This window comes from Fundulus heteroclitus, chromosome 4 (genome assembly GCF_011125445.2).
Source record: "Fundulus heteroclitus isolate FHET01 chromosome 4, MU-UCD_Fhet_4.1, whole genome shotgun sequence".
In the NCBI taxonomy this organism is placed as follows: Eukaryota; Metazoa; Chordata; class Actinopteri; order Cyprinodontiformes; family Fundulidae; genus Fundulus; species Fundulus heteroclitus.
The window spans coordinates 20,273,076-20,300,495 of NC_046364.1; the positions used below are offsets into that span (position 1 = coordinate 20,273,076).

Here is a 27,420-nt window from a genome sequence, read left to right on the forward strand (position 1 = left end):
GTGTTTTCTTTCCACTAGATCTTGGACCTTTCTTCAGCAGGATGTGGTAATCATTTATAAAAACTTTGTATGCAACCAGAGTGAGCTACTGACATATTTCAAATAAAAGGTTGAATAACATGGCTATGCACTTTTAAACATCTCCAAAGCTTTATTCCTGAGCTGTCTGCGGTTTAATATGGTGTGGATTGTATACTAGTGTTCTCTAACAAACTACAAAGAAAAGGCGGGAGGATACAAACATACAAACTATTTGTTTCAGATTTTTTGTTTGCAAAAAATGTAGTTTTCCTTCACAATCGTGTTACTTTTTGTTGGTCTACCTCATAAAATCACAACGGTAAATATTTAGGTGTGGTTGTAAAACGACAAAATATGTCCATAACAGTTTTTGATTGGGCTGATATTGGTTAGTAACTTGGTACCAATAACACACAACACCACAACAAATATATCACAACAATCGATGTTTCACAAGTCCTGCCTGCATGTCTGTCATTTCACAGGTTTTCAAAGTATTGCATATAAAAATATGTACGTGTGCAGAGAACTAGGAGGTTAACAGACAGTGATGTTGGTTTCATTTGCATCAGATTTAAAGTAAACCTCAGGAAATATCAGGTATTAATTAATGTATGAGCTACAGTTTGTGTGCAGCTGCGAGAGGTAGACGCTACAAACAAATCTAATGGTCACACCTTACACATCATTAAAAGAAGTCTGGAAAGCCAGAGGAAAAAAACCCCCCCGCAAAAGACACACCTCCCCTCCAAAGAAAATAAGCCTCTGAAGGAAAAAAAGAGATCAATAACACTACAGAGTGATGTATCAGGATGATAAAGAGACTAAATAAAGATAGATGACACAAGATACAGTTGAGGTAAGCATCCAGAAACCCAGAACTCCTAACCTCATAACCTCACAACATGACGCTGAGAACAAAGACATAGAACTAGAGACAGAACAAAAGATAGGTTAGAGGGCCATGAAACAAATATAGCTGCAAGTGTAAAGTAAGAAAGAATGTTTTGGTGAGGGTTAGAATTTGCTTATGTGTAAATACGTTGATATATCATATGCCAGGTAAGCAGGAGGTACAAAGTCCCTAGACACCGATTAAAGCTCATATTTTTTTTACATAACGTTTAGACATACAGATCTATTTTTTTCTTTACAAAATACATTTTCAAAATAAAATGGGAAACATTCTTCAATAAAACTGTTTTCATTGTCTTATTCCTCAAACAATGTGAGTTGTTTGTGAGTTGTTTCGGTAATACCAGCATTTCTGGAGGCTTTCTGGAGGCTCTGGGTGATGCTTAAAGAGAACTAATGATTTTTCTGGGAAAGGTTTCAGTAACTACTTCCTCTGAATTGATTTATGTTAATGTACAATGCTAGGTAATGGAGAGTTAGAAAGCCATAAAAATAAATGATGCTGGAGTAGGAACCCAAAAACCAATTGCATGTTTCCCAATCGTGATCGTCTATTCTGGAGTCCTGAGTCTGACCGCATCCATTTTTAATCTCCACCTTTGGCTCAACTCTAACTACATACTTAATTTTGTTATTAGAAAACCAGGGTGATGAAATCTACAATCAGGGACATGAATCTCGTATTCATTTAGGACTTCTTTATCTATTCCAAAACGAGATCAGTTTCAGCCATCTGAACAAACTTAGCTGTAAATGAAAGGATGTTTGGTAGCTGTTCGAGAACAACCCAGGAACCACTAAAGCTCAATATGCTCATAATATGTAGATCTTGCAGCACCCATGTTGCCGTTCACAGTAAAGCCTGTTTTACAGAAACATGGACTGAAAGTATGCCACAGAGTAAAGTACCCTCTGCTTTCTTTTCTAACACCTTCGAATTTCAAAAAGAACTTAATGTTTTCTGGAGACATGTTTTAGTGTCAGAGAAGGAAGTAATAACTGTCGTGCATAGTGGCGTCAGCATCACACTTTCAGGACATTTGTGGTGCATTGCACAAAGTGGATGGTATGATGAAAAGAAGGACTACATCCAAAATGATTCGACTTGTCCTCAAACCAACACCTTCACAACATTATTGAAAGTGAGAAAAACACACTCAAACACATAAAAACTGCTTTTCCAATGTACAAAGCATGTTAATATTATAGCTATAGCTATTGGAATGGAGCCTCAACCTTATAGTGTTTAATGAATAAAACTAACCAACTGAAACACACTGTATCATTTAGGTTAACAGAAGTAGACAAACATCCTGCCAGTGTTATTGTAGAATGATGACTAAAAACCCTGTGGTTTAATCTGCAACTGGCAAAGGGACATTTTGTCCGATATCGGTGGGGGTGTATGCTTTGATTGACTAAAAGAAAAGTCCCACAATTTAAACACAGACACCACAAATACATTTTTTAAATAGCACAGAGGCTATGCGTCGTACAACCAGTATCACCAGCCTCAAATGTCTATAAGGCACCTGACAAAATCCGAAGAAAAGAAAAACACCACTGTGGTAGTACCAACTTCTCATTACAGTGCATTCAGCCATGATGACATGCACAATTACGCCAGACAAAAACACTACCACCTGTGCCATTGGGAATTGTGCTCAGGTTATTCAGGAATGCAATAAAACACTTTACTATCATTTAAGTCTTGATAAAGAGCTGGTGCTCTGAGAAGGCCAACTTGGTAGAACTTGCACTGACGAAACCTTAATCCCAATGTATCTGTTTCTATGCACATATTTTGTGGAAATAACTCAGGATGAATGCAGATATCATTGGTATTCACAGAAGTGATGCGTTCACCACAGTTAACTCCTTATCTTCTGTCAAACACATTTTCCTTAATTAAGGTGTTAGAAATGGATTATGGTTTTCCGAAAATGAAGATCTCAAAGCTTGATCACAAAATAATCAGCAAGAGATACCGTGAGTTTTGACATGTTGTCATTGTCCTGGTGACACAAGTTGATATACCTTTTGGAGGAATTGTGAAATATCTCTGGCTTGCTTTGAGCCACATTCCACAAATCCACTGTACAACAATTCCCATTTTAACTATGCATGTGTAAATATTGTTAAAGAAGTCCCCTTAAGCAGGTACAGTAAACTACATCAAGACCATTCCTCTTTATTAAACGAGGACAACCCAATCTCACTGAGAAACGTGTAATCTCCACGTTGGTCCGCAGGGGGAAACGCCAAATTGTCCCAATTTAGCTCCTCAATACGTGTCAGGCTTTCATTTGATTTGGCTTATTCATTCAACTTGGTTTTCTGAGAAAATCTTCAGCAAAACTAACAAAGGAAAGGTTATATCGCTTCCTAAACTAAGATTATGAAAATAATATCCATACTTCTCTCTAGAAATGTCATCAAAAATGCATATAAACGCTGTTGTTTTGCTTAAATATTTACTTTGTCACGGGCAACGGCAGCCATGTTCTTTTTCTCACTGGGGGAACCTTGATAGCCATGTGACCTGGTTGCAAGCCAACATAAATGAATAGGCAAATAAAATGTAAGCCTGACACGTATCGAGGAGCTAAATTATGAAAATACTACGTTTCCCCCTGTGGACCAACGTGGATATAACACATTTTTCGGAGACTTCGTTGACCAGGAAGTTTATTTTGAGATCTTTATATGACCGTACATTTGGCCACAAGTCAATCTAAATGAATGAGAGTACATTTTAAAAACTCACATTGAGTGCATTGGTATATGCGCGGTTTGTGTACTGTACTGCAACAAAACACTTGGATCAAATATGATCACCAAGGAAAAAATCTGGATAACTATTTCTGAAGAGTTTAGTGTCAGACACACCAAGTGCCTGCTGAAGAGGTTTTATGGTCAAGCAATGTAGGGGGCAGTGTTATGCTATAAGTAGGTTGTATCTATGTTGTATCTATATTTTTGAGCCTGCATAGGTAACTTTACCTGCTGTGGATCAAAGATAATTCCATTGATTCAATCATAAAGGAACCTTTTCTGACGGGTTGAGAAGACATTTATTTTGCACAGGTAATGGATGTGGAACCCTAAACTGACAGTATCACACAAAGGAGGTAAACCCAACACTAGTGGTAGCCATTTTCAATGAAGAGTCTTTTTATTTACATTTTTAGATAAATAAATATTTTTATCCTAAAAATATTTGTCTATATTTATTGTATTTCTGATTCTACTTGTTAATCAGGCAACCATGTTTTGCTGATGAAAATGTTTAATTTAGAGTAAAAAGGCACCATAGGTTACAATGTTGTTGTTTTTTTCTTTTTTGGTTGTTCTTGTTTTTTATTGAGCTGGGTGGAATAGGAAAAAGTAAAGTGGGGATGCTGGATAATTTCACCCTGAGTTATGCACTGTGACAATTTTCTCCTCTAAGTGGCCCAATGAGGAAATATATATCTTTCTGATGATCTTTGAAGGTTGTTTAATGTCAGTTTTTGAATAACTAGTTGCTCGAGGCAGCTTTTAATCCTCTCAGGAACAGAAAAATACATTATTCCTTGTTTACAACAAACAGCAAAAAAACAGCAAAAAACAGACTAACCTGATTAAGTGGTAGAGCAATATACAAGTCCCAAATACATGAATGTGTAATATATTTTCTCTATGAGTTCAAGTACCCCTCCAAATCTGAACTCTTTGCATTTTATGACTACGGTGAAATTCCATAAGTCTACAAATCAATTTCTGCCGAGAAGCCTTATGCAAGATTTCTGCTGAAGATCCAAAGTCATAAACACGTGGATGGACGTGGGCTGCTTGCGAGTTATAACAGGCAGCAAAAATAGTGATTTTATGTAATGCAGTAATGCTCGGTGTCTGAGCCAGGGGGCTGGGGGTGGGGGCAGCTCTCAGCCCACACAAGTCACCTTAGCAGACCTTAGCAATTCTGTATTGAACAGGTTTGTTTTCTCTGCAAGATAGTTTCAGTTCAACTATGTGCTTTGAAGGTGTCCAAAGATCAATAAAGTGGTGCTCTTCAGTTTACAAACCGTGGCCTAATGTCTAATTTAGAAACATGTTTTTAGAGAATATGAATGACAATACAAAAACCTGTCTTTGATTCATGGTTAGTGGTTGAGTAAAGCCATTCATTACCAAACAGTTGTGTTTGCTCTATTTAAATCATGACAACAGAATCTACCAAAATGAGGCTGATAAACAGTTTACATAACCTGGATGTTTTCGCCCTACACCATACTAACAACTTGATTCATAAAGGTTTAAGTAGCCACTAAAGATTACCATCATTAACTGTGATGTGTGTTTATAAAAAGTCGGTGAGGTTCTGGGCTTCTGACAGACCTGTGCACGTTTCATGCAGCGCTGCTCTGATGTTACTAGACTCTGAGCCATGGAGAAAGGAAAGTAATTATCAAAGGGTCTATGGGAAAAGGTTGTTGAACTTTATAAAACCGATATGATAGAATATCCAAGGGATATGGAAATGCCAAACAGCACTGTTTAAGCTTTAATTGGAGAGTGGAAAATCAGGGATCGTGTTTAAACCAGGCCACAAAAAACAAAAAAAACAAAACAAAGGATAAATCTGAACTGCTAGGAAAACTGTTAGGGATGCAAAGAAAAACCCACAAATAACCATTAACATACAGGATTCCTTATAAAAAAAGTAATGTGGTTGTTTGGGACTGCACAACAAGAAGGAGCTCGAAGAAATAAGCGGCTTGTATGGTCAAGTCGCCAGATGATCAAAACTTGATGACACCTAAACTGAACTTTATTTAATGGCCACAACCAAGGACTATGAAGAAAAGTGCAAGCTGCTTACTGTGAAACCCAGAGGTGGAACACTGATGGGTTGTGGGTCTGTGAGCTACAAAGGTACTGGGAACTCGGTCAACATTGATGGCTGATGACGATAAATGCTGCAAGCTATTACAAGATCTGAGAGATAACTTGCACTCATCAGCTCAGAATCTGTTTCAATGTTCCAGCATAACAATGATCTAAAACAAAAGGCCAAATCAACCTCTCATTGGCTGCAGTTGTCTCCTGACCTCAGTATAAGTGAGTTCCTTTGAGATGCTCTCAAACATGCAGTTTATTCCAGACAGCCCAAGAATCTGAGAGAATTAAAGGTCCTTTGCTAAGAAGGACATTTTAAAGAGTAAACACAACTGTTCCATAATGAAGGGCTTCACCCCACAACTAACCGCGAGTAAACGAAATAGTTTTGTATTACCATTTACGTTATTTGAAAACTGCCTCAAAAACCTCAAAATCTGTCAATTTCTGAGCGCAGCAAGCAACCACAGCTGGAGTTTTGTTGGTTTGAAAAATGCAACAGACAAGTTTCAGTCACTTCTAAAATAGGCAGTAAATGAAACCCTGCAGAGACACCTTGAAAACACCTTTTGTACACAATATGAGGACCTTGAGAGTTTGAAGGGTGCATGTTCTGCAAGTGAATAGTGATCAAGGCAAATGAAACTCGTGACACAAATGAAAGGAGAGCAGAGAGTCTTTAAAACAAGACGACACACTCTTTCATGGACCGGGGGATCAAGATTTTGAAAAGATGTTAAACGAGAAGAATCAAGCCACTCTTGGCGACAGAAATAAACAGTAAACCATTTAACAGGCTGGGAGTCTCATCTTGTTTGTGGATAGGCAGATGGCAATTTTACAATGCACATAAATCTCTCCGGATAAACTTGGAGCGATGGCAGTTTTAAAAAACAGACTACGAAGCGCAAAGGCATGCAGCGGTCACATATTAACGGTCATATATTAGGAAAACAAGACGTGGAATCACATCACGAGACATAGTAGAAGATAAGGTTTTCAATGGTGGCAAAATAATTGTAATTTACACATTAAACTAGATCATCCCCTATCTATCACCCAGATCAGAATCAGCCAGTTTGGCTTAATTTGCTCTGATCGGTGCTCAGAGTAAAGTACTGAAAAAGACTTCCTACTTATTTATTAAATACATCTAAAATAAGTACAGCAAAACACTGCCAAGGCCTATCGTAATCGGGTTTGTTAATATTATTTTACCAAATGAACATGCTTAGAAACTTACCAATCCTCACAGAAATTTCACCCCCCATAGTGATTTTTTTTGTATTTCAATTAAATGACACAGGGTTGTGGTCAAATGGCTCCACAGCACCTCCTAAACTCAGCCAGGCCAACTGGTATAATATAGACATCTGAACTTTGGTACATAGCTAGGACCCTCCAAGACAAGAAAAAATAAATATATCTTGGAGGTTTGTTCTAAAACCAACAGGAAGGTGGCCATTTTGGGTCAAAGGGTTATATTTGAGGGTTTTTGAGGTTCTATACAAGTCAAACTTTAACAAATTCTCCTAGGGATCTTGAGATATCGCCTTTAAATTTGCTCACCATCCCTTTAGGGCATGGAGGATTAAAAGTTATCAAAATCTTGACTTTTTGAGAATGTCTAGGCGCACATGGCCAGAACTGATGGTTCAACATGAAGTGTGAATCCTACATCTCACATCTTTTCACATAACAGACAAACAGCTACTTTGAAACTCCTGTATATATATATATATATATATACTTTACAATTTAATGTAGATCTCCTGCAACAGTTTCAAAGTAGGTGTTTGTCTGCTATGATGAGAGACGTAGCATTCACACCTTATGTGGAACCATCAGTCACAGATTGATTTTATCTCTGGACCCTTTTCACAGCCGATAGACCAACTTGTCATAGCGGGAGGAGAACAGCACCATCATGTCTTCCCATAGGTTGTTCCAGAAAAACAAAACCCGGTGTAAGCTTTTTCTCCGAGTGGATTGCAGCTATTTTTCACGTGACTCCCGTTTACATCCGAAATAGTAACTCAAAATGTCTGCCATCAAATGCGAATAAAGTGCCTCGATGATAGCAGCAGCATGCCAGCATTTTTGAATAGAAGGATCAAACCCAGGGCCTCAGGAGATGGGGGGCAAAAGAGAGGCACAGTAATGACCGTAGAGATCAGTGGCCGAGGCTGCGTAGAGCGTGAAATTGCGAACATGTGACTGCGAGTGGAATCTGAGGGTGCGATCCCTTTTAAATGTTTTTCAAATCATACTCCCTTTTACATTGTTAACCATTCTCAGTAGCGCCAAAGCTTTTCTTACAGTAACCACAGTGGGGAAGTGTCTTCTAGTACTTAAATGGAAAGAAGGATTGACACTTAAAATTATGAGACAATAAAATGTTCCTGCAAGTGCAGAGAGGAGGATTTTGTTCCCCAGTCTGCTGCATGACCGGTCAACACATCTGTCTGCACTAAGTTTTCACTGCACAATGAGGGGTTGAGGATTTTAAGCACCATGGATGTTTCCTAAATGTTAGGGACTTGGTGAACTCTGCCACTGTTTGCCATCTGTTTGAACTATCATACTTATGGTGGGTAGAGGCTCCAAAGAATGTAGTAACACTATATGTGGTTGGCTGTTTTGACATACACTTGCTTCAGCACGCATTTGCTTTGCAAATGTTTTCTAACTCCTAGAAAATGTTCACATCTTGTTGAGTTACAACCATAAATGCCATGTTAAAATGTCTATTGTGTGCGCATTTAGGTCTATGAATATGCAGATCACTTGTTGTAATTGCAGCAAAAGGTGATTCTACAAGGTCCTGAATCAAAGCACCCAAAACAAATGCATGACATGCTTTTAGTTGTAATAATAATAAAATTGAAACCATGTGTTCTTCTGTTCCTTTTTTGCATGCCTTTTGCAAGGCACTGAATCTTGACGTGAACCCCTTCTCAATAGGAAAACAGAGCCAGCAGGGCTTCAAAACTTGGGAATATTTTATCTGACCAGCAGCAGAATACAACAAGTACTAAAAGTGGAAAAATTGATTTTATGTGCTATAGGGTATGAAAGAGCAACTGATTTGCTGAAAGAATAAAAGAAGGTACTATAACACAGCTTCAGATGGGAACCTCTCCTTTCAAACCTAAAGGCCTGCAAGCACAAAGCAATGAGGATACCAAATACAGTAGAAAACACAAATATCAAGAAAAATAAGGCCACACATTCTAGTCAGAGGTAAAGAATGCGGACTGGATTCCTGAGCTCGGCTCCCAGACACATTTTCACAAACCAGTAAAATGCCTTTGCTTCTCTCAGAAAGCCGTTTTTCCTCCCCTCCTCTAGTATCACAGCAAGGCCTTATCTTATCCGCTTCATGCAGCGATGCTTCTTGTGATGAATCTCTAATGTGAGAGAACTAGAAAACTATTATCTGGACTTGGCAGTTTGATTTGGCTGGCCAGTACCCCCCACTTTCTTTCGGTACTTCTTGCTAGTAGCTTTGCTGCAGCTTTCTGTCTGTGTGAATTTGCCCAATCTGCTTATGCCTTTTTAACAAAAAGGGAAGAAAAGGTGTTCTTGCTGGCAGAACACATGCGTCTTCCTACTTAAAAGAGAGAGGATCAAGGACCACTTGTGGTGTATGTGGGCTCAGCATCTGACTGCTTCATATTACTATGGATACCAGTTATAATTTTTAAAGAGCGTGGCTATCTGGGCAATAAGAATTAGTATCAAGCATGAAATTGCTTTGTTCTGATAATTAAAGATGCAGTAGGTGACTGCAAACCACTCTGCACAGTCCCAGCTAAGCCATGCACTGTAAAAATGAATTTCAGAGGGTATTCAATATTTTCCATTAAACATTTTTAAATTCTAATCGAGAATATGTTGTTAATGTTCAGTGTTTAGTGTAATAATAGTTTACAACACATCTTAATTGCTCTTGCCACCTTGCTAGAGTTTTATATAGATTTTCAAAAGGTTACTACTGTTTTAGTCATATTTAATACCTTTAAAAAACATTTTTGCTTGTTAATGTATTACACACCAGATAGGCAAAAAAATATTAGTGATTTGTTAGAATTTAACTAAATTGAGTAACTATTTTTTTAATTAATTGGAATTTGGCTAATTTGTTTAACTAAACCCTTAGTTTCTGTTATTAATCTTTCAGAATATCTAATTAAAAGTTATTAAAATCTCCCTGAACTCTTTGATAAGTGTTACAGTCGTTTAACTTGATAATTTCTGGTTGTATTGTCATTGTATATTAAGATACTAGCTAAAATGAATGCTTTCAAATGCATTTCTTTGATCCTCTGAGTAGAATTAAAATGAGAGGACAAATAGAACATCATTATTTATTGACACCCCTCCTCCACACACACACACACACACACACACACACACACACACACACACACACACACACACACACACTTATTTTAGTTTCCTCCCATTTCTCATTAGGTTTTATTTTATTTTTAGGTTGAAACTACACCATGTTGCTTTACTTAAGCACTTCTCCACCAACTTTTACCTGCTAAACTAACAAAGTGTTTTTCATGATTAGTACGATTTTCACAAATTTTTATGTAAATATTAAAAACTGAAATGTGTTTTAAGTATCTGTAGCTGCTTAATCTATTCAATTTCTCCCAAGAAATGCTCAATAAATCCGCTCAAACTCAAATGTGAGCAAATAGTTCCACCAGCTTTATCGGGTAAATTCTAACGGTTTGTTTTACCAGTGCATTTATATTAGATTCTGTGACATTGGGTGGTGTGGTCTCTGATGGGCTGTCATTGAGCTGCTGGTGGTGGTGGTGCTGGGTGGATGTTGCCATCCATACTGAGCAGCTGAGAACGGAGAAAAAAGGGGAGCATGCAGGCTAGGAATGCACAATTAGTCCTGGGTCAGTTGCAATGGGTTTTCTCAAAGGCAAACGAGGCAATGAGATTGTGACTTTGCTCTTATTTAAAAAGAAACGCACTGATACAACCAACTGTTCAAATTTAGAATATATTTTAGAAACATAATAATTCCATACATATAATACATTTTATAGAAAAACTGAAGTTGTAGCTTTCATGCTTTTTATTTGAGTAAATCTTATTCAACATTTCTGAGTATAAAGTATATACTTCTAACAGCTAAAATTTACTTAATCAACTAAGTAAGCTAATTTATTAGCTATTAAGAGCATTTTGCTCATTTAGTTTTTCCCACCATGGTAAAAAGAAGCAAACACATGGAATTAATTCCATTTTTGCAAGATGACTTGTAAACCATTTTCAAGATAACGAGACAGCTAAGATATGTTGTTCAATCACAGTGACCGTCATGGTTAAGAGAAGTTTGACATTAGCATTAGCATGGTAATTAAACTGGTTAAAGCTAGATACAAATCTTTTTTTTTTTTTTCTGGTTCCAACACACACAACTTCTCAGTGTGATGAAATTTTGTATTTCCATTAGCCAGAGCTACAAAATTTGAGAATAGTGGTAAAAAATGACCAATTATACCAATTTTGGCTTAGACGTCTATGGACATTTTAATCATTGTTTAAACATATTTTTAACTAGATAATGCCTGCAAACAACAAAAATAACCTTGCTTTACTCAGTAAAGGAAAGATTTATACATAAATGTGTATTTTAACAGAGGAAAACAGTTAGTACACCCTCTAGATTTTGACTTTTACTTGACTCAGATCTCTCCATTTCTTAATTGTCGGCCAGTCCTTGATGGCAGGACTGATGTGTTTTGGGTCATATTCATGTTACAGGGTCCAGTTCAGCTAAGGCTTCCATTATTTTACAGATGGTCTCACATCTTTTTTGAGGAGCCTCTGATAGACGTTAGATTTCATGGTGGCTTCTATGATGGTGAGGTAACCAAGTCCTGTAGTCGCAAAAACATTACCACACCATGACACGTCTAGCTAGATGCTGCACAGTTGGTACTGGACTCTTTTTTTTTTTTCTGTATCGCTGTATTTGGTTTGTGTTAAACATGTTCGCTGTTTCTGGTGTCCAAGTCAGTGGAGTTTGCATGTTCTCCCCGTGTCTGCGTAGATATCCTCCAGGCGCTTCCCGTACCATTAAAGACATACTGGTCAGGTCGGCCATTAGTGGCGCCGCGATCAGTCGCAGCACCCCAGGCTAACTCTCCATCTGATTTACGAAATATCATTGTATGTACCTTGTATGTATAATGAAAAAATAAAAGCATCTTATCTTAATCAGCCTTAGACTCATCTGTTCAAATAACATTATTCCTGGGGTCCAGATGTCTGTCTCTACGTTCTCTTTGGCAAACGCTAGGTGGGTCTTGGTATTTTTCCTAGAAGGAAAAGATTTTCTCCTTGCACGCCAGTCATGAAAGAGACTTGTGCAGTCTTTTCCGATTATACATCTGCATGCTCTTTCAGTTCTACAACAACAAGACCCTAGTGCATGATGACACAGGTTTTTTGAAGACTTCTCTTGGCATCTTACAGTGTGCTTTCAGGATGAACTGTACTGGGGTACGTTGACTGCTGCTTTAAATGTCTTCCACTACTACGCTCTTTTGCATATAGTGGAATAGCTACATTTATTTTGAAGACATCTTAAGATGTGTTACCAGACCCACACACTGCTAGTGTCTTCTCTCTAAGGAAGCTAAATGCCTGAGGTTTACACAGGCCAACCTTCTTCAAAATTATAAGTAACAATGTCTTCATCACGTGAACCTGTTGTCATGCGCCTGTGGGTAATTTTTTTTTGCCAATTTAAGTGGAAATAAATGTTGGGTTATCCTTATTCATTCCTCACCATAAATTACAGTTTTCATATATTTTACTAAAAGGTTTATGGTTTATTTATATAATTTTTTTTTCACTAGCCTTCTGTTAAAAAGTGACAGCAAATATCCATAGGTCCAAATAGGATCACACAGGTTGCCTCAGGGTGGGCTATTTTATTTATTTTTTTTTTTTTTTCAAAAGACTGTGAAAATCTAACCTGAATACATATTTAGACCAAGTGGTTTTTCCTTTATCTAAATTAGGTTCGTAGGCTTGACCTGGACTCAACTCAAAACTCAAATCTATGTGTGGTCTTAACACAAACTATTGCTAAGAGAAACACTTAATTAAAATGTACCACATTTTCATGGCTAATATTCAATCCCCTCCAAATTAAACGTCTGTTTTTTACAGCATATGCACATTTCAGCAGAGAGCAGAAGCTTTTGGGACCTCAGTGGATGAGAAAGGAGGGAATAAATGAGCCAATGGAGCAGGTTTGGCAATGAGTTAATCTGTATGCGTGGGTCATCCTGCGGTCACGCTAATCACTAACAGTGATTACCTCTAACTGTTCCACCTTTTTACTTAATGCAGCCGAGTGTAATAAAAAAAAAAAATGCGTCGCTCGTTCTGGCAAACAAACCATGGCGAATTTCCCCCCCCCTGATAAAACAGTCACGTCAATGACTCCTGTGTTGTGGCGGGAGAGCGTATAAGGGGTACCAGGCTACCCTCTAGTGGCCCGGGGAGGCGGTGAACCGTGGCACAGAGGAAGTTGTTGTCTGCTTCGCCTCCGTATCGAAAAAAGAAAAAAAGAAAAAAGGGGGGTAGCAAACGGAAAACCGAATACACTGATAGGAGGAAAAAAAGTCCTTTGCGGTGCGGAGGAGGAAGCCGTGCGGGGAATTCCGCTGCGTTAACGTGGGGTGTTTACTTTCTATGCAAATCAGCCTCAAAGACACCGGGGGTCTTATTTCTTTATTTTATTTTTAAGGCCTGATAAGTCGGCGTTTTTTTTTTTTTTTTTCATCCTTTTCCATCCCTCCTCCCCAACCCTTCTTCCTCTGACTTTTCAAGAAAGAAAGCTTTGATGTTGGGAGGAGGGATCGATGCCAGAGAGAGAGAGAAAAAGAGAGAGAGAAGGGGGGGGGGGGGGTGTTAGAATAAAAATGTAGCTTCTTCTGTGGGTGTGTGGGTGTGCGGGTGGTTTGATAGTCTGCCGTCATCATAGCTGTTTTGTGTTAAGTCGTAGCTCAAAAATCTGAAAGCCACAAGTGATCACCCATCCCTCCCTCCTTCATGATGATGATGATGATCATCATCATCATCATCAACTGGACGTGATATAAAGTTTTCATGAAGGGGTGGGGGGGGGGGGGTGTCAGGGGCTGTGATGGAGCTGCTTGACCTCACTGCACCATTTATGTCTCTTTCATAGGGCCCAGTCAGTGGGAGCGGAACGGGAACGTGGGGGATGAAGTGGGGATGAAGTGATGCGGGGGTTCTCTGCAACACCCCCCCCCCTCCTTCTTGGAGGTGCAGGCTTTGCGCTGCCGCTGCTCCTGCGGAGACGCAACTTTGTGGACGCACACGTCAAAATATCACACTCCCTTACGGGGTTTCGGGTGGACTTATTTACCCTGTTTGGAGGCTCAGCTGTTTATTTTCACTCAAAGACAACCAATCAGAAATGGTTATATCATTAAAAAAAAAAAAGGCTGTTCGACTGTTGGAAGCGTGAAAAAGTCTCATAATAATAGCGCATGCACCCAACAAGTCACATCAGTGCGAAGAAAGCAACAGACAGAAAGGGAGTGGGGGTTGGGGTTGCGAGGGGGGGGGGGGGGGGGGGGGCTCAATTAATGATTCTGAAACGCGCAGCATAATCTGCAGCTACTTACATGGAGGTGATGTTTTTGAACAAGTCCGCAATATCCACGCTGGTCCCATTGCTCCCAGTGTCTTGCAGGGCGAGCAAGGGGAAAAACCTGCCATTGTCGGACTTATTGCAATAGATCTCTGTTTGAGAGCAGCTGCAAGTCGGCGGGCAGTCCAGCATGGAGCTCAGATAGTCCTGGAAAACACTCATCAGAAGCAAAACCCTCCACCAGCAAATCCGGATCGAATGAAACCATAGATCCATGTCTCCGGGGCAAAAGTGGGTGTGTGGGTGGGTGGAGGGGGGGTAAGTAGCAGGGTTCCCGATGTCCTCTGGGTTCCAACAGAAACAAGAAAGAAAAAAAAAGAGAGAGAAAGGAGAGGAGGAGAGTGGGAGGAAGGAAGGTAGAGAGGAAGGAAGGAGGACGGCTGGTGCGCCTGTACAGAGGATGCTCTGTGTGAGCGTTCCTGCCGTGGATGTATGCTGTAGTGTCCTTGCGCGTCAGAGGCTGCTGGGTGGGAAAAAAAAGGGGGGGAGGAGGTGGGGGGGAAGAAAGACAAGATGCAACAAAAAAAATAGATAAATAATAAAAAAAAAGAGAACACAGAAGAGAAACGCGAATCAAAAACAGGAAAGCGTGATACAAAAAGCTTCCACTCGCACGGTCAGCCTCAGATGCATTGTGTTGCCACGAAATGCGGCGCTGCTGATGCCCGTCGTCGCCTCTCTCTCTCTCTCTCCGAGCAGGACCAGGACGACTGGCTGGAAAGCGGAGAGACGCAAAATGAGAAGTTGGAGCATCAAGTCCCTCCTACTGGCTACAGTCATACTGACACCTGCAGAAGCTGCATGCTATCAGCAGTGATCGCTGCTCCACCGCACATGTGGACTATAAGGTCTGCGGGAACACACATGGGGACACTGGGGGGACATGTTGAAATAATTCACATGCCAAAAAAATTAATAAAAAAAAATAATAAATTACATGCTATAAACCATCACAGAAAGAGAACCAATCAAAGCAATGATTATCTTTCAATAGACGATATTTAAAGGCACTAGCAGGACATTAAAGTGAGTCAGTCAAACTCGCTTTAGATAATTTGTCACACCCAGAATAACATTTGTTTTCAGTTCTTCTACTGGTTTAGCTATCTTGTGGTGATATTTTTCTTTATAAGAAAAAATAAATAAATGCCTTCAGCCTCCCCAAAACACACACACACATACATATATATATATATATATATATATATATATATATATATATATATATATATATATATATATATATATATATATATATATATATATATATATATATATATATATATATATATGTATGTATGTGTGTGTGTGTGTGTGTGTGTGTGTGTGTGTGGTGACATCACTTCACATGAGGTATCTGTTCAGGTTGTTTTTACTACATCCAATGGTATTTTTGTCCTTGTTCATCTCTTTATACTCAGACTTTTAATAAAATTCCTTTCTCTGCAGCTAAAAACTTTTAGGCTGAATGTGAAAACACTGCAGGGTTTCATATGAAATTTGGCTCAAATTCAAAGGTGTTTTTGAATAGGATTGAGATACACTGCAATGGTCAGATTTCACTATTCATAATCATTATTCATTGTTGTTTTATAACCCATATGGTGTTATCAATCCTTTCCATTAGAATGATTTTTTAGTCTCAGCCATGCTCCTGCTTAAACTGTCGCATTGCCGCCTGTCGGACAAACTTTTAATGAAACCAATTCTGCAGCCAATCCTGCCGGTTAACTCCAACTCTAATGAAGCTTAAATGTCTCAAAGACCAGTTGAAAAAGATGAATACTGTGAAGAGGTTCAATAGTTTTTGTCACTCATTTCTGATAATGGAACTCATTTATGGATTTATTGCACATATAGTGACATATTTCAAGCCTCCATTTATTGTAATTCTGATAATTCTGGTTAACAGATTATGAAGCATTTGTTGTTGATCTTGTGTAATAATAAAATTTTCTGAGACATTTAGTTTTAGGTTTTAATCATATGTATGCCATAATCATCAAAATGACAAGAAATAACGGTAAAAGATCTTTCACTATGTGTAACAAAGCAATATATAATTAGAGTGTCACTTTCTGAAATCAGTAAGAGAAAATATTGAACCTTTATGTGATATTCGTTATTTATTGATAACTAGAACCAATTGTTTTCTGTTAATGATATTTGGCATTTCTCAAACTTTTATTTATGATCAATTGGATGATTATGGCTTACAGCTAATAAAAAACCCAAAGTGGGGTTTCTCTGAAAATGTGAATATCAAAGCAGACTAACAATAGTAAATCATTTTAATTTCTGATTTGTTACATTGTGATCTACAAAATCATGAAGAAGACTTCTGTCGTCACTGTCCAATAGTCTGTCATTAGGCCCAATGTAAAAGGGCAATTCACAAAACGTCATTGTGAAAAAGATAGCTGCTGACCATATGCAGTGTTACAGTTTATTAATGGAAAGTTGAGTTAAATGATTGTGTTTGGTTATATATTTACAAGTTATTGGGATAGGTACTGCATTTAGAGGCTTATGATGTAAAGCTCACTCAAATGTTTGCGGGAGGTTAACGAGGAATGGACTGGAGTCAGTGTGTCCAGAGCCGACAAACACAGATGTATACAAGACATGGGCTCCAGCTTTTGTGTGGCTTTCTGATTTTCCCACTCCTGAAGGACCTTTCCTGAATCTTTCCTGAAATAAAATGCAGGTCCCAAAGGTCAGAACGGAAATGAGTAAAACGTTTTTTTACATTTTCTGCCCCTCCTACCTGGAATGACACACAGAGCGACTTAAAGTTATCCTCTCTTGTTATTTTTGGGCAATTCAAATCAATCTTAAAGGACAGACACTAGATCATTTGGCTCCTAGTAACTGCCCTATTCCTTAATGATGTGATGCCTCTTGGTTATGTGTTTTATGTATGTGGTTTTTTTTTTTTTTTTTTTGGTTTGTAGTATGTTTTATGCTGTTGTCTTGGCCAGGTCACTCTTAAAAAGGAGGGTTCCCTCTCAATTAGTTATTTTCCTGGTTAAATAAAGAATACATATATTTAAAAAAGGGACTGGACTGCTGCTCAATGATGATAAAAAACACTTTTTAGATGAAAGGAAATTTGGCATTTCATGTGAACATTGTCGCACAGTCGGTGGGATTAGTGGAGAGGCACAGAATCCAAATGTATTTAGGTCTTCAGTGAAGTTTCCACAGTCAGTGTTGTTTTGGGAAGCCACATGACATCTGCTGTTGTTGGTCCACTAGGCTTTATCAAGTTCAAAGTCAGATCATTGTGTCAGGATGTTTCAGAGCACTTGATGCTTCTGTCTGCTGACGAGCTTCATGGAGATGCTGATTTTCTTTCCCTGCAGAACTTGACGCCTGCTCACACTGCCAAAACCTGGTTCCACAACCACGGCGCTACAATGCTGGCCAGTTTGGCCTGGAAACTGGTCTGACATTAAACCTGAAGAGAACCAATGGAGTGTTATCAAGAGGATTTTAATACCAGCCTTCAACAATGAAGGCTGGTATTAAAGCAACCTTGGCTTCCATGACACCTCAGCAGATCTACAGGCTAATCACCTCCATCCCACGGCACATTGATGCAGTAATTCACTCAAAATGAGGCCCGACTAACTATTGAGTGTCTTTTTTTTAACTAAATTACTGGAATACATTAACTTTTAAATAACGTTCTAATTTATTCAGCATTTGTACGGGTGCTTGAAATCCCTAAAAGAAATCCTATAATTGTAACATGGCATTTTGAAGGTTTGGAAAGTGCCCGATTCCTTTATAAAGTCCTTGAAGGTGCTTAATATTCTAACTGCACAGTTTGTTATAAAGAACACTAACAGTTTGATTAAAAACCTCAATTAGATATTTACTGTAAAAAGAATAAAAACATAGTGTGAAGATTTTGTCATCTCAGAAAGCCTCTCTGCCACTCAGAGTGGGTTTGCTCCTTTCTGTGATGCCGGCATGTGAGCAGCAGACATCCCCAGACGAAGAGAATAGCCGTTGCACCAGCGGCTTCCTCTGGCATAGCTATGAAGCAGACCTACTTTGAGCTCGCAACGTTGTCTAACACTAGTCGCTCACTTCTCTGGTGAACGGGAGAAAAAAATGCCAGGAGGTTGCCGGTTTAAAACGCTGGCTCAAAAAGAAGAAATACAAAGGATGGCTGAAACGAATCTGCATGTTGCTTACTGCTTCCGGCACTGTCAAGCCATGCAAAAGGTTAGCCAAAGAAATAGAAGGGAATCCTAAATTTAAGCGAGCTTACAACATTACAGGTACATTGCAAATTAGTTGTTTGAAGGATGGGTCGAGCTAGGGTTTTATGTCATGTACAGTACTTTAAAATGTTGAACGACTCATTTTTTAAATTGAAACACTAGTAAAGGTTGTTAGCTAAAAAGTTGCAATGGTTTGGCAATGTTTTGTCATGCTTGCTGTGCTTCTGATTTCTTGTGAGACTACACATTCATTTCATATTATTACTATAATTAGTAGAGTTTGAATTAGTTGCACAGTATTTTAGATTTTTGGTCGGTTACCTTCATATAGTGAACGCTGTGTGTGCCGTGGTTAGGTTTGCCACCTGTCCTTTAAAATACAAAGTTATCTTTTATTTGGCAGTTAAATGTTGTGTCCCGTTTTAAACCAATATGAGACGTGATATGTTCATAAATGTCCAATACACATGTCTTTCACACACCAACTTTAAATGATAACAGTTAAAAACAAAATAAAATACAGGAAATGGTAAGGCCAGAAAAATTGTGGTAGGATTTAAGTAGAGACCACCCCACCCCCTGGTGTGTGGCATGCGTAGAGACAAATACCACACACCATTATAATTATATTTGGTCATCGAATAATGCTAATAAACAGAGTAAATGATATATGAAAAACAAATATTGTGAACAGAAGACATTTATTTAAAAGACTATACGAACCTTACATTGATTAAAAATGTTTCTAGAGCTCCCTGTGTAATCTATGTGAAAAGTGTTGATTTTTTTTAACGAATACTTTGGTGAGAAAATTAGTTACCAACAAAATGCTGGATTTCACGGAGAATGCAGATGTGTTTGCTGCTGTTTTGTAGCTCTCATAGACAATCTAATCTTTCTTAGGAGACCTTATATCTTAAATATGCTAGATTTATTGCCATGTGGTAGAACATACAGTCTCTCATTAACGAGGTTAATTGAGCAATAACGAAGCTTGTCATGTTTTGGTAGTGATTGCTGTAGGACCCAAAAGCACACAGACAAAGGCAGGGAGCAGTTACAAACTCACAAAACACTGGAGGGTGCAGGAGCCTGAGTAAAAATAAAACATTGGTTTGGGAAGCAACAAGGAAGTGGCATGAAGTAAACAGTAGGAACCAGCGCTAAATGGGACATTGAGAGGAGCTGGAAGGATGAGAGTTGTAGCAATGGCAGGGGTTGATTTGACTAACTGATGTCAGGTGTGCAGAAGGAGTTGGAAGAATAACTGAGGAGATAGAGCTAGTGGCAACAGGGGGCGAGAGAGAGAGAGCAACAAAGGAACAAAAAGACAATCTAAATGTAACTGAGGATAACTAGATACAGGGAATAAACTAAATACATCACAGAAGGGACCTGAAACGAGGCTGATCTGATAAATACCAAAACCAAGAAATGTGTAAAAACCGTGACAAAGCTGTGTGCATATGGGACTTTGGTATATACATTTTCTCATTGTTTGGTAAATAAGAAGGCATGTAATTATAGCTTCATATAATCTTATTTAGCTTTGCTGTATTTGTGGATTTATGTACCTACTTATACTCTTTTTTTTGTCTTTGTGATGTGAAGCAGACATTTTTGTCCTATTTTGCCCTTTTTACAGAAAAAGCATCGATACATGATGAAAAGAATTCATAGTCCAGGTCCTGCACTGGGGGATTTCTTTTCAGCAAACAATCGAAGGACCAAGCAGCACAGTCATCTCAACATCAGCAACTAGTAATGTAGTCTGACCCAGTGCTGCAGAAGCATCCGATAGACAAACAACAGATACATCATCTCAGGAATGTAGTGGTTTGCCTAATACACATCAAATAAGCACCAAGACTACAGGAACAATCAAACATTTTATCAGCTTCAATCCAGCACTTCAGGCAGAAATATGTTGGACAATTAAGGTTGTAACAAGCCACTATTCCTACAAGTGAGGTGAGAATATAGGGGACATATTCCAAACCGTGTTTCCTGACAGTGACATAGCTAAACAATTTACTTCTGGGGAGAAAAAATTGGTGTAGCTCACCACTTTTGGTTTAGCTCCCCATTTCTCTTCCTTAATGAAGGCCAAGGCCAAGAAAGAGATTGGCTATGCTGATATTGTATTTGATGAAATTCTTGATAAGGAGATGAGAAATGCCAGCTTGACACGCACTTGAGATTCTGGAATGATAATCAAGTTTACACAAGATATCAGACTTCTTTTTTCAAAGGTCTTCACACTGCCAAACAAATGTATTGTGCAGGTTGAAAAAGTATGCTCAGATATCGGCTTCCAGAACCAAAACCAGATGCCCATGGATGGTCCAAATGCAACCTGGAAGCTGTTTTTTTTTCATGCCCAGCATAACAATGAGGAACAAACAGGCAGGACGATGTTTAAAGTTGTGGTTTGCATGTCCAACATAATTCAGTCAGAGCAGGGTGTGCATCAACAGACTGGAACCTAGGAAATGCACTGTCAAGCCAAAAATGACACACAGTAGTGATGGGTTCCTCATCCTTTCCCCTTGACTTCTGCGGTCATTGACAGCAGGAAAATGCTGAGTGAGCTCTACAGATTTGATCATGTCTTAAGATCAATGCTGTAAAAACAAAATCTGTAACAGAACCTTTGACTAGGTCTTTCAACACTGCTCAGAGAATTGTTCAAGGTGACCTTCTCCCAGCAGAGTTGAACTTCTTTATAATGGTGGCAAGATAAATCATCCCATTTCTGAAGTTGTATCAGACTGACAAACCCATGCAGGCGTTTATGAGCAGGGATCTCACAAACATGCTCAGGAGTCTGATGGAAAATGCATCAAGCCCGGTGTTATGAAGAATGCAACAACGCCTGTAAAACTACTGCAAGTCGACTTTGCTGGCACAGACCACCACATCAGGATGCCCAAACTGAAAGTGGGATTTATCAGTCAGTGGGCCCTAGAGGAACATAAGGAAGAACAATCCAGATGCTGAGAGACTGGAACTGGAATTCAGGCAGAACTGCAAGCAGTTTTTGTTGCAAATGGTGTCTAAGCCGTTTGAAAAGGCTCCACTCAAATATCCTCTTCTGAGAAGTGGGCCTTTTCTAGATCCAAGAGAGATGAGCACCCAAAAACTCACTACAGTTCTGCGTTTCTTTTTTTTTTTTTATGTTTTTTTGTGGAGAATGGTAGAATTGAAGGAAAATTGTGTGATGAGATTGTAAGAGAGTTTGGCAACTTCTTTGACTGATTTCTCAGTCTGATGTCAGCATCCCACTCTTTCAGAGGTTGCCACCCAGAAAAAATATTGTTTGGATGAATTCTATCATTTGTGTTTATCGAACAAAGTAGAGCGTCATCATCTGTGGGAGATAGGAAAACCTGCTCTGATCCTGTCACATGCTCACAGAACAAGGAGGTAATGGTAGAAAATCTTAAAGAACATTCATTGATGCCTCAGCGTGTTATTCATGACCATGTGTGAAGTATTGTAAGGCTTCCTAAGATCGCCTATACAAAGGAGCTACTCCTTTCTGCGGCTGCTGGTAGGCAGAAGTATCACATGTACCTTTATGACCAAAAACGCCTGAAGCAGGATGAGCGAAAGGCACAGAAGGAAAAGACTAATAGATGAAATACTAGAAATTAAGGCCAAAAAAAGGAGAATGAAGGATGATATAAGTGTACTTTTGAGGTCAGCTGATCACAATGCAGAAAAAGCTGAGTCACAAGGAAAGCTCTGTTTCACATCCAAGGATAACGGCCTTCAAAGATCTGCAAAAGAAAAGGAAAGAAACCTCAAGACCTCAGATAAACAACTACCTGAGAAAGTGAATGAACTGAGAGACAGTCCTTCAAAAGTTTGACCTCTTTTGGTCTAATCTTGGAAAGGGCCTTTTTTTTCAATATTTTCAACTTGAGCATATCAAGGCCACTTGCTGCTTAAGCCAAATAGTTATTTCATTTAAATAATTTGTAGTGTCTTGAAAAATCTAAAAATTGAAGTTTACAAGTTGGGTAAAGCTTTATAAATAGGAGTGTTGTGCTTCTTGTTTGGTTCAGTGACATAGAATGCAAATAAATATGTTCCATTTGTTTGATAAATTTCATTGGCTGAGTACCAACAGTCTGTTTTGTCAGTGCATACTGAGCTAAATATGAGCCTATAGACCTAAAGGCGGTTATGTGATCACCTCCATTTCCTTCAATAAATGAATAATAAATGAAAGATATCCTTCACATCTACTATGAACAGCTAAATTGAATGGAAACACCTTTATTGTCCCACAATGGGGAAATTCAAGCATGACAGTGGCTAAAACATGTAGATAGAATACACCAGTGACACAATAGAGTAAGTAACAATGTAAAATATGCGATATTCAAGTTAAATAGAACAAAGACAGCAGTTGATTTACAGAACAATATAAGAAAACGATCCAGTAATAATGATTGTACAACTCAGAGAAGCTAAAAAGTGAGCAAACAGACATTAGCATCTGAGAGACAGTGTAAATTATTCTTGATCAGATCAAGAAACCCGTGGAACCATTAGCATGTTGGAAGTTTGTTGTGAGCAGCAGAGATTATAAAGTCTAATAGTAGCTGAGGTGAAGGACCTGTGGGGGCACTCCTTTGAGCATCTGGGGTGCAGCAGTCTGTCACTGATAGAACTCTCCATTCATAAGACATTGTCCAATAGTGATTATATTTTTCTAGCAGTCCTTTTGTCTCCCAGCACCTGCATTGGATTCAATGGGCATCCCAGGACAGAGCTGGGCCTCCTAACGAGTTTATCCAGCCGCTTCCTCTCAGCTACAGATCAGCTGCTGCTCCAACAAACCACACCATAGAAAATGTCTGATGCCACCACCGAGTCAAAGGAGCGTCCCTTGCACTCCAAATGAGTTCAGTCTCCTCAGCAGATTAAGTCTGTTCTGGCCCTTTTTCTAAAGAGCATACGTGTTGTGACTCCAGTCCAGTTTATTGTTCAGGTGAAAACCCATACATGGTCAATAATAAGTATAAAATAAATGCATAGAAATACAGCAAATACATTATTGTAAGCAGTAATACAATTATGCAATGAGACATAAATGTAAACATCTCTTTTAATTATCTTATTTATTCTGTTATGAATAGAGCTGGAGAACCCGATATTCAGCCGGACACAGAGCTCCCTTTTTAAAAAGTTTATTGCACAATGTGAATACCGGCAGATGAGGCAGGCTAGCAGTAATGGGCAGAAGACCAGAAGATGCAGGTGAGGTGACTGGCTGAACCAGACTTCAACAGGTGTAGCAGGCAGTGACAGACTTGAACCAGAGATGAAGGCAGAAGCTGAACAGAGCAGGCGATGCAGACCGAGGAACCACCAGAACGGGCGCAGCAAGCGGCTGGAACGCACAGAGAGACAGGGCAAAGTTGTGCAGCACACAGACACAGTAAAGGCTGAACACAATTAAACAGAAGAGGCCAGCTAGTAGTGATGTTACGTGATGTGCCGAGGCTTCGAGGCGTGTGTCGGGTAATGGAGGGGGCGTTTCCGTAAAGCGCGTATCGAGGCTTGCTTCATTTAGGGGAGGAGCCGAAAACGATGACGTCCGAAGCCTCGCTGGCCGGCTGTACCACGTGACTGCTTCGGGAAGTGGCTCAGATGTTGGCGCGGCTTCGACAGCTTTTAGAAACCCCACAGGCTCCATTCAAAATGTGGGTTGTTGTAGGCGAGTTGTGGTCAGTTGAAAGAGTGGATAGAGTTTTGATAGTTTGGATAGCAGAGTTTGGATAGTGGTTATTTAGTTTGAGACAGTTAGTTTGGTGTTTGGAGAGTTTAGGAGAGAGATAGATAGATAGGAGATCAGTGCTCTCAACTATCACGCATTGACCGTCACTGACTTCACACGGTCACACGCAAACATGGCATTTTTCACGCATAAAAATCCCAACGCCCATCTGGGCAGCGGACGATAAAAACTCCGCCTTCTGCTGAGATGTTTCAGCTTCTTTCACAGCTTGTGGCCATCAGTAATTCCTGCTGCAGTTCATGTTAACAGAGCAGCAGGAAGAGCGATCAGAGTTATGAATAATTTTAGTCTTAACCAGCGGTTGAAAGTGTGCCGGTAAGGTCCTGTACTACGTACGCAGGAGGGGAGGGGGGCGGGGGAAGAGAGCTGCTGCCAGATATTGCCTTCATTCAGAACCAGTGATGGCTGCACTCTGGATCATAAAACAGTTCTGCTCACCAGATGCAGTTTAAAACGCTACGTCTGGTTATAAGTTGTTTTTATTAATTCTGCATTTTTTAACTACATGCACCGTATTTCTGTGCCTCAGCGCTTCGGTGCGCTGCTGCCGTGCGCTTTTTTCAGGTGCGCAAAATTACGTTACTTGTAATTTGGGTGCGCGCTTTCATTTTAAAGAACTTGTAACATCAGGAGGCTGATCTCAGACCGGTCAGCTCCTATGATCACTGTATAGGAGCCCTTTACAGTTTTTATTTATGCATTTCCACCCTGTTTATCCCTCGCACGCAGCGCACCATCGGGTAAAATCCTCCCACCTCACCGCCCAGAGCGCACCGAGGAGAGCAATAGAGATTTGTCTGGTTGACTGAGATGAGAAACCTGTTGCTGTGAAAGGTGATATAGGTTATAAACTGTTACTGTCTAGAATTGCATTGAGCTGAAAAGAGAGGAGACATCAGCAGCTGGATCGTGCGTAAAGACGCAGCGGGAACCTCTGTGCGCTTCAGTGTTGCTGCTGAGGGGAAACTGTGGGACCGTATAGTACTGGGCTAATCATTGGTCACAGTACCCCAATCTGTACATACTTGCACTTATTTATTTATGCACCCCGGCATCATCTGTGCCATGTGAGCGTGTCTTTTCAAAGGTTGGAGAAGTAGTATCAAAAAAGAGAAATCATTTGAAACCAAAAACTGTGGAGAAATTGTTGTTTCTTAATAAAAATGCATGAAATCATCCAAGTTACACAAGCATTAGCCTATTCACTACCCCCTGCCTAGTTCCACAAGCACTTTCATTGTCCTCTGCCAGACTAAGCCCATGCCATTTTTCTAGAGTCACAGAAAAACATTATTACACAACATGCCATATCATGTCACTACTATTTTGGGAATAATTACACATAGAGAATACATTCAAACAATATTTTATTGTACACATGTGTTTACAAAATTTATGTAGACAAATGATTTCGTCCTACACCTTCTGTGAAGTCATTCCCAAGAGCCATAATAGACAAAAATGATATGCATCACACGTGTTAAGATACAGCTGGCTGTGATTATACAACTTGCCAGTTGGTGGTGCTGTTTGCACATGAACCGTCAAGAAATGAACCTTTTCTCGAACCAGTTGGCTGAGTGGTTCAATGCCTCATGAGGCTTCATCTCGCCATCACTACCAGCTAGCTGGGCACACAGAAACTGGAAGCGGCATGGCGGCAGAATACATGAAGCAAGATGAGACGTTCTGGCAGTGAGTGATGAAAGAGGCATAAGTAGGCAGGTGAACAGGTGAGCAGAGTTGACAGTAAGGAGTGGCAGCAGGTGGAGCTGATCTGAGCTGATTGACTGGAGACTGGTGACTGAGGAGTGGACTGAGCTGATTGGATGACGACAGAATGGCTGTTGGCTGAGGGGAGTGAAAACTGATTAGTCCAGAAAAGTAATAAATGCCAACTTCATTTATTAATTACTTAGTTATTAAATGTACTTATGTCTGAGTATGTTTTAATGTTTTTGTCTGTTTTATTCTCCAAAAAATTAAAGTTTACAGGTTGGGTAACCCCCTCCCCCCGATCCCCCACAGGATGATTGACGTGTCATAATACCAGGTCACTCCTGTACAGTAGTTGCAGCTGTATAAGACAAATGGTTGCAACATGACAAAAATAACTTTGCCATACATAAAAGTAAATTAGAGAATAAACAAAGTAACAATCAAAAACTGAAGAAATAATTAAAAGGTGAGATGTGAAAGAACATGAAGATGGTCTTATAGGATTAAAAAGGCAGGAAACAGAGGAAAAATTTGAACATACTGGGCCTGATTATAACTACACCTCATTATACTTTTTAAAATATAAAAGTATGATACAGGGAGTTGTGATGGAGGATGAAACAGTAGATCTTGTTAGTATGATGTTTATATATATTGGTATATCTGAAATATAATCATAAAAGAGGATTTAGGCTAGAATTTGAAAAGAATAAATAAAAGTTTAACATAATAGTGTCAGGGTTCTGCGGGCTGCACCCGGTCAGTTTCCCGTGTGACTCTGTTCCTTAAATAAAACCCACTAAACCTTGGCTTGTTCTCCTGAGTGTTTCTGCATCAGAGCTAAACACCTCAAAACCATGACAAATAGGCACATTGTAAATTAACATATAGAGCAAACACAGAAACTTATATTAAAAGGAATAATAGAATTAGATTTATATATATATATATATATATATATATATATATATATATATATATATATATATATATATATATATATATATGTATATAGGGAAATTTGTTTTGAACACATCTTTTTTAATAAAATATTGATTTAATTTTTTATATTTGTTTTGATCAAGCATTTTTTTCAAGTACTTTTT

General features: G+C 39.2%; 1 protein-coding gene across 2 annotated transcripts in view; it reads right to left on the reverse strand.

The window, feature by feature from the left end:
- The window catches only part of ntrk3b (neurotrophic tyrosine kinase, receptor, type 3b), a 316,929-nt gene extending 301,661 nt beyond the window's left edge, over window positions 1-15,268 (reverse strand). For both annotated transcript variants that reach the window (XM_021307316.2, XM_021307312.2), the window contains exon 1: window positions 14,523-15,268. In XM_021307316.2, coding sequence (XP_021162991.2) covers window positions 14,523-14,764 — 242 coding nt within the window. In that variant the 5' untranslated portion in view covers window positions 14,765-15,268. The remainder of the gene's footprint in view (window positions 1-14,522) is intronic.
- Window positions 15,269-27,420: the final 12,152 nt, after the last annotated feature.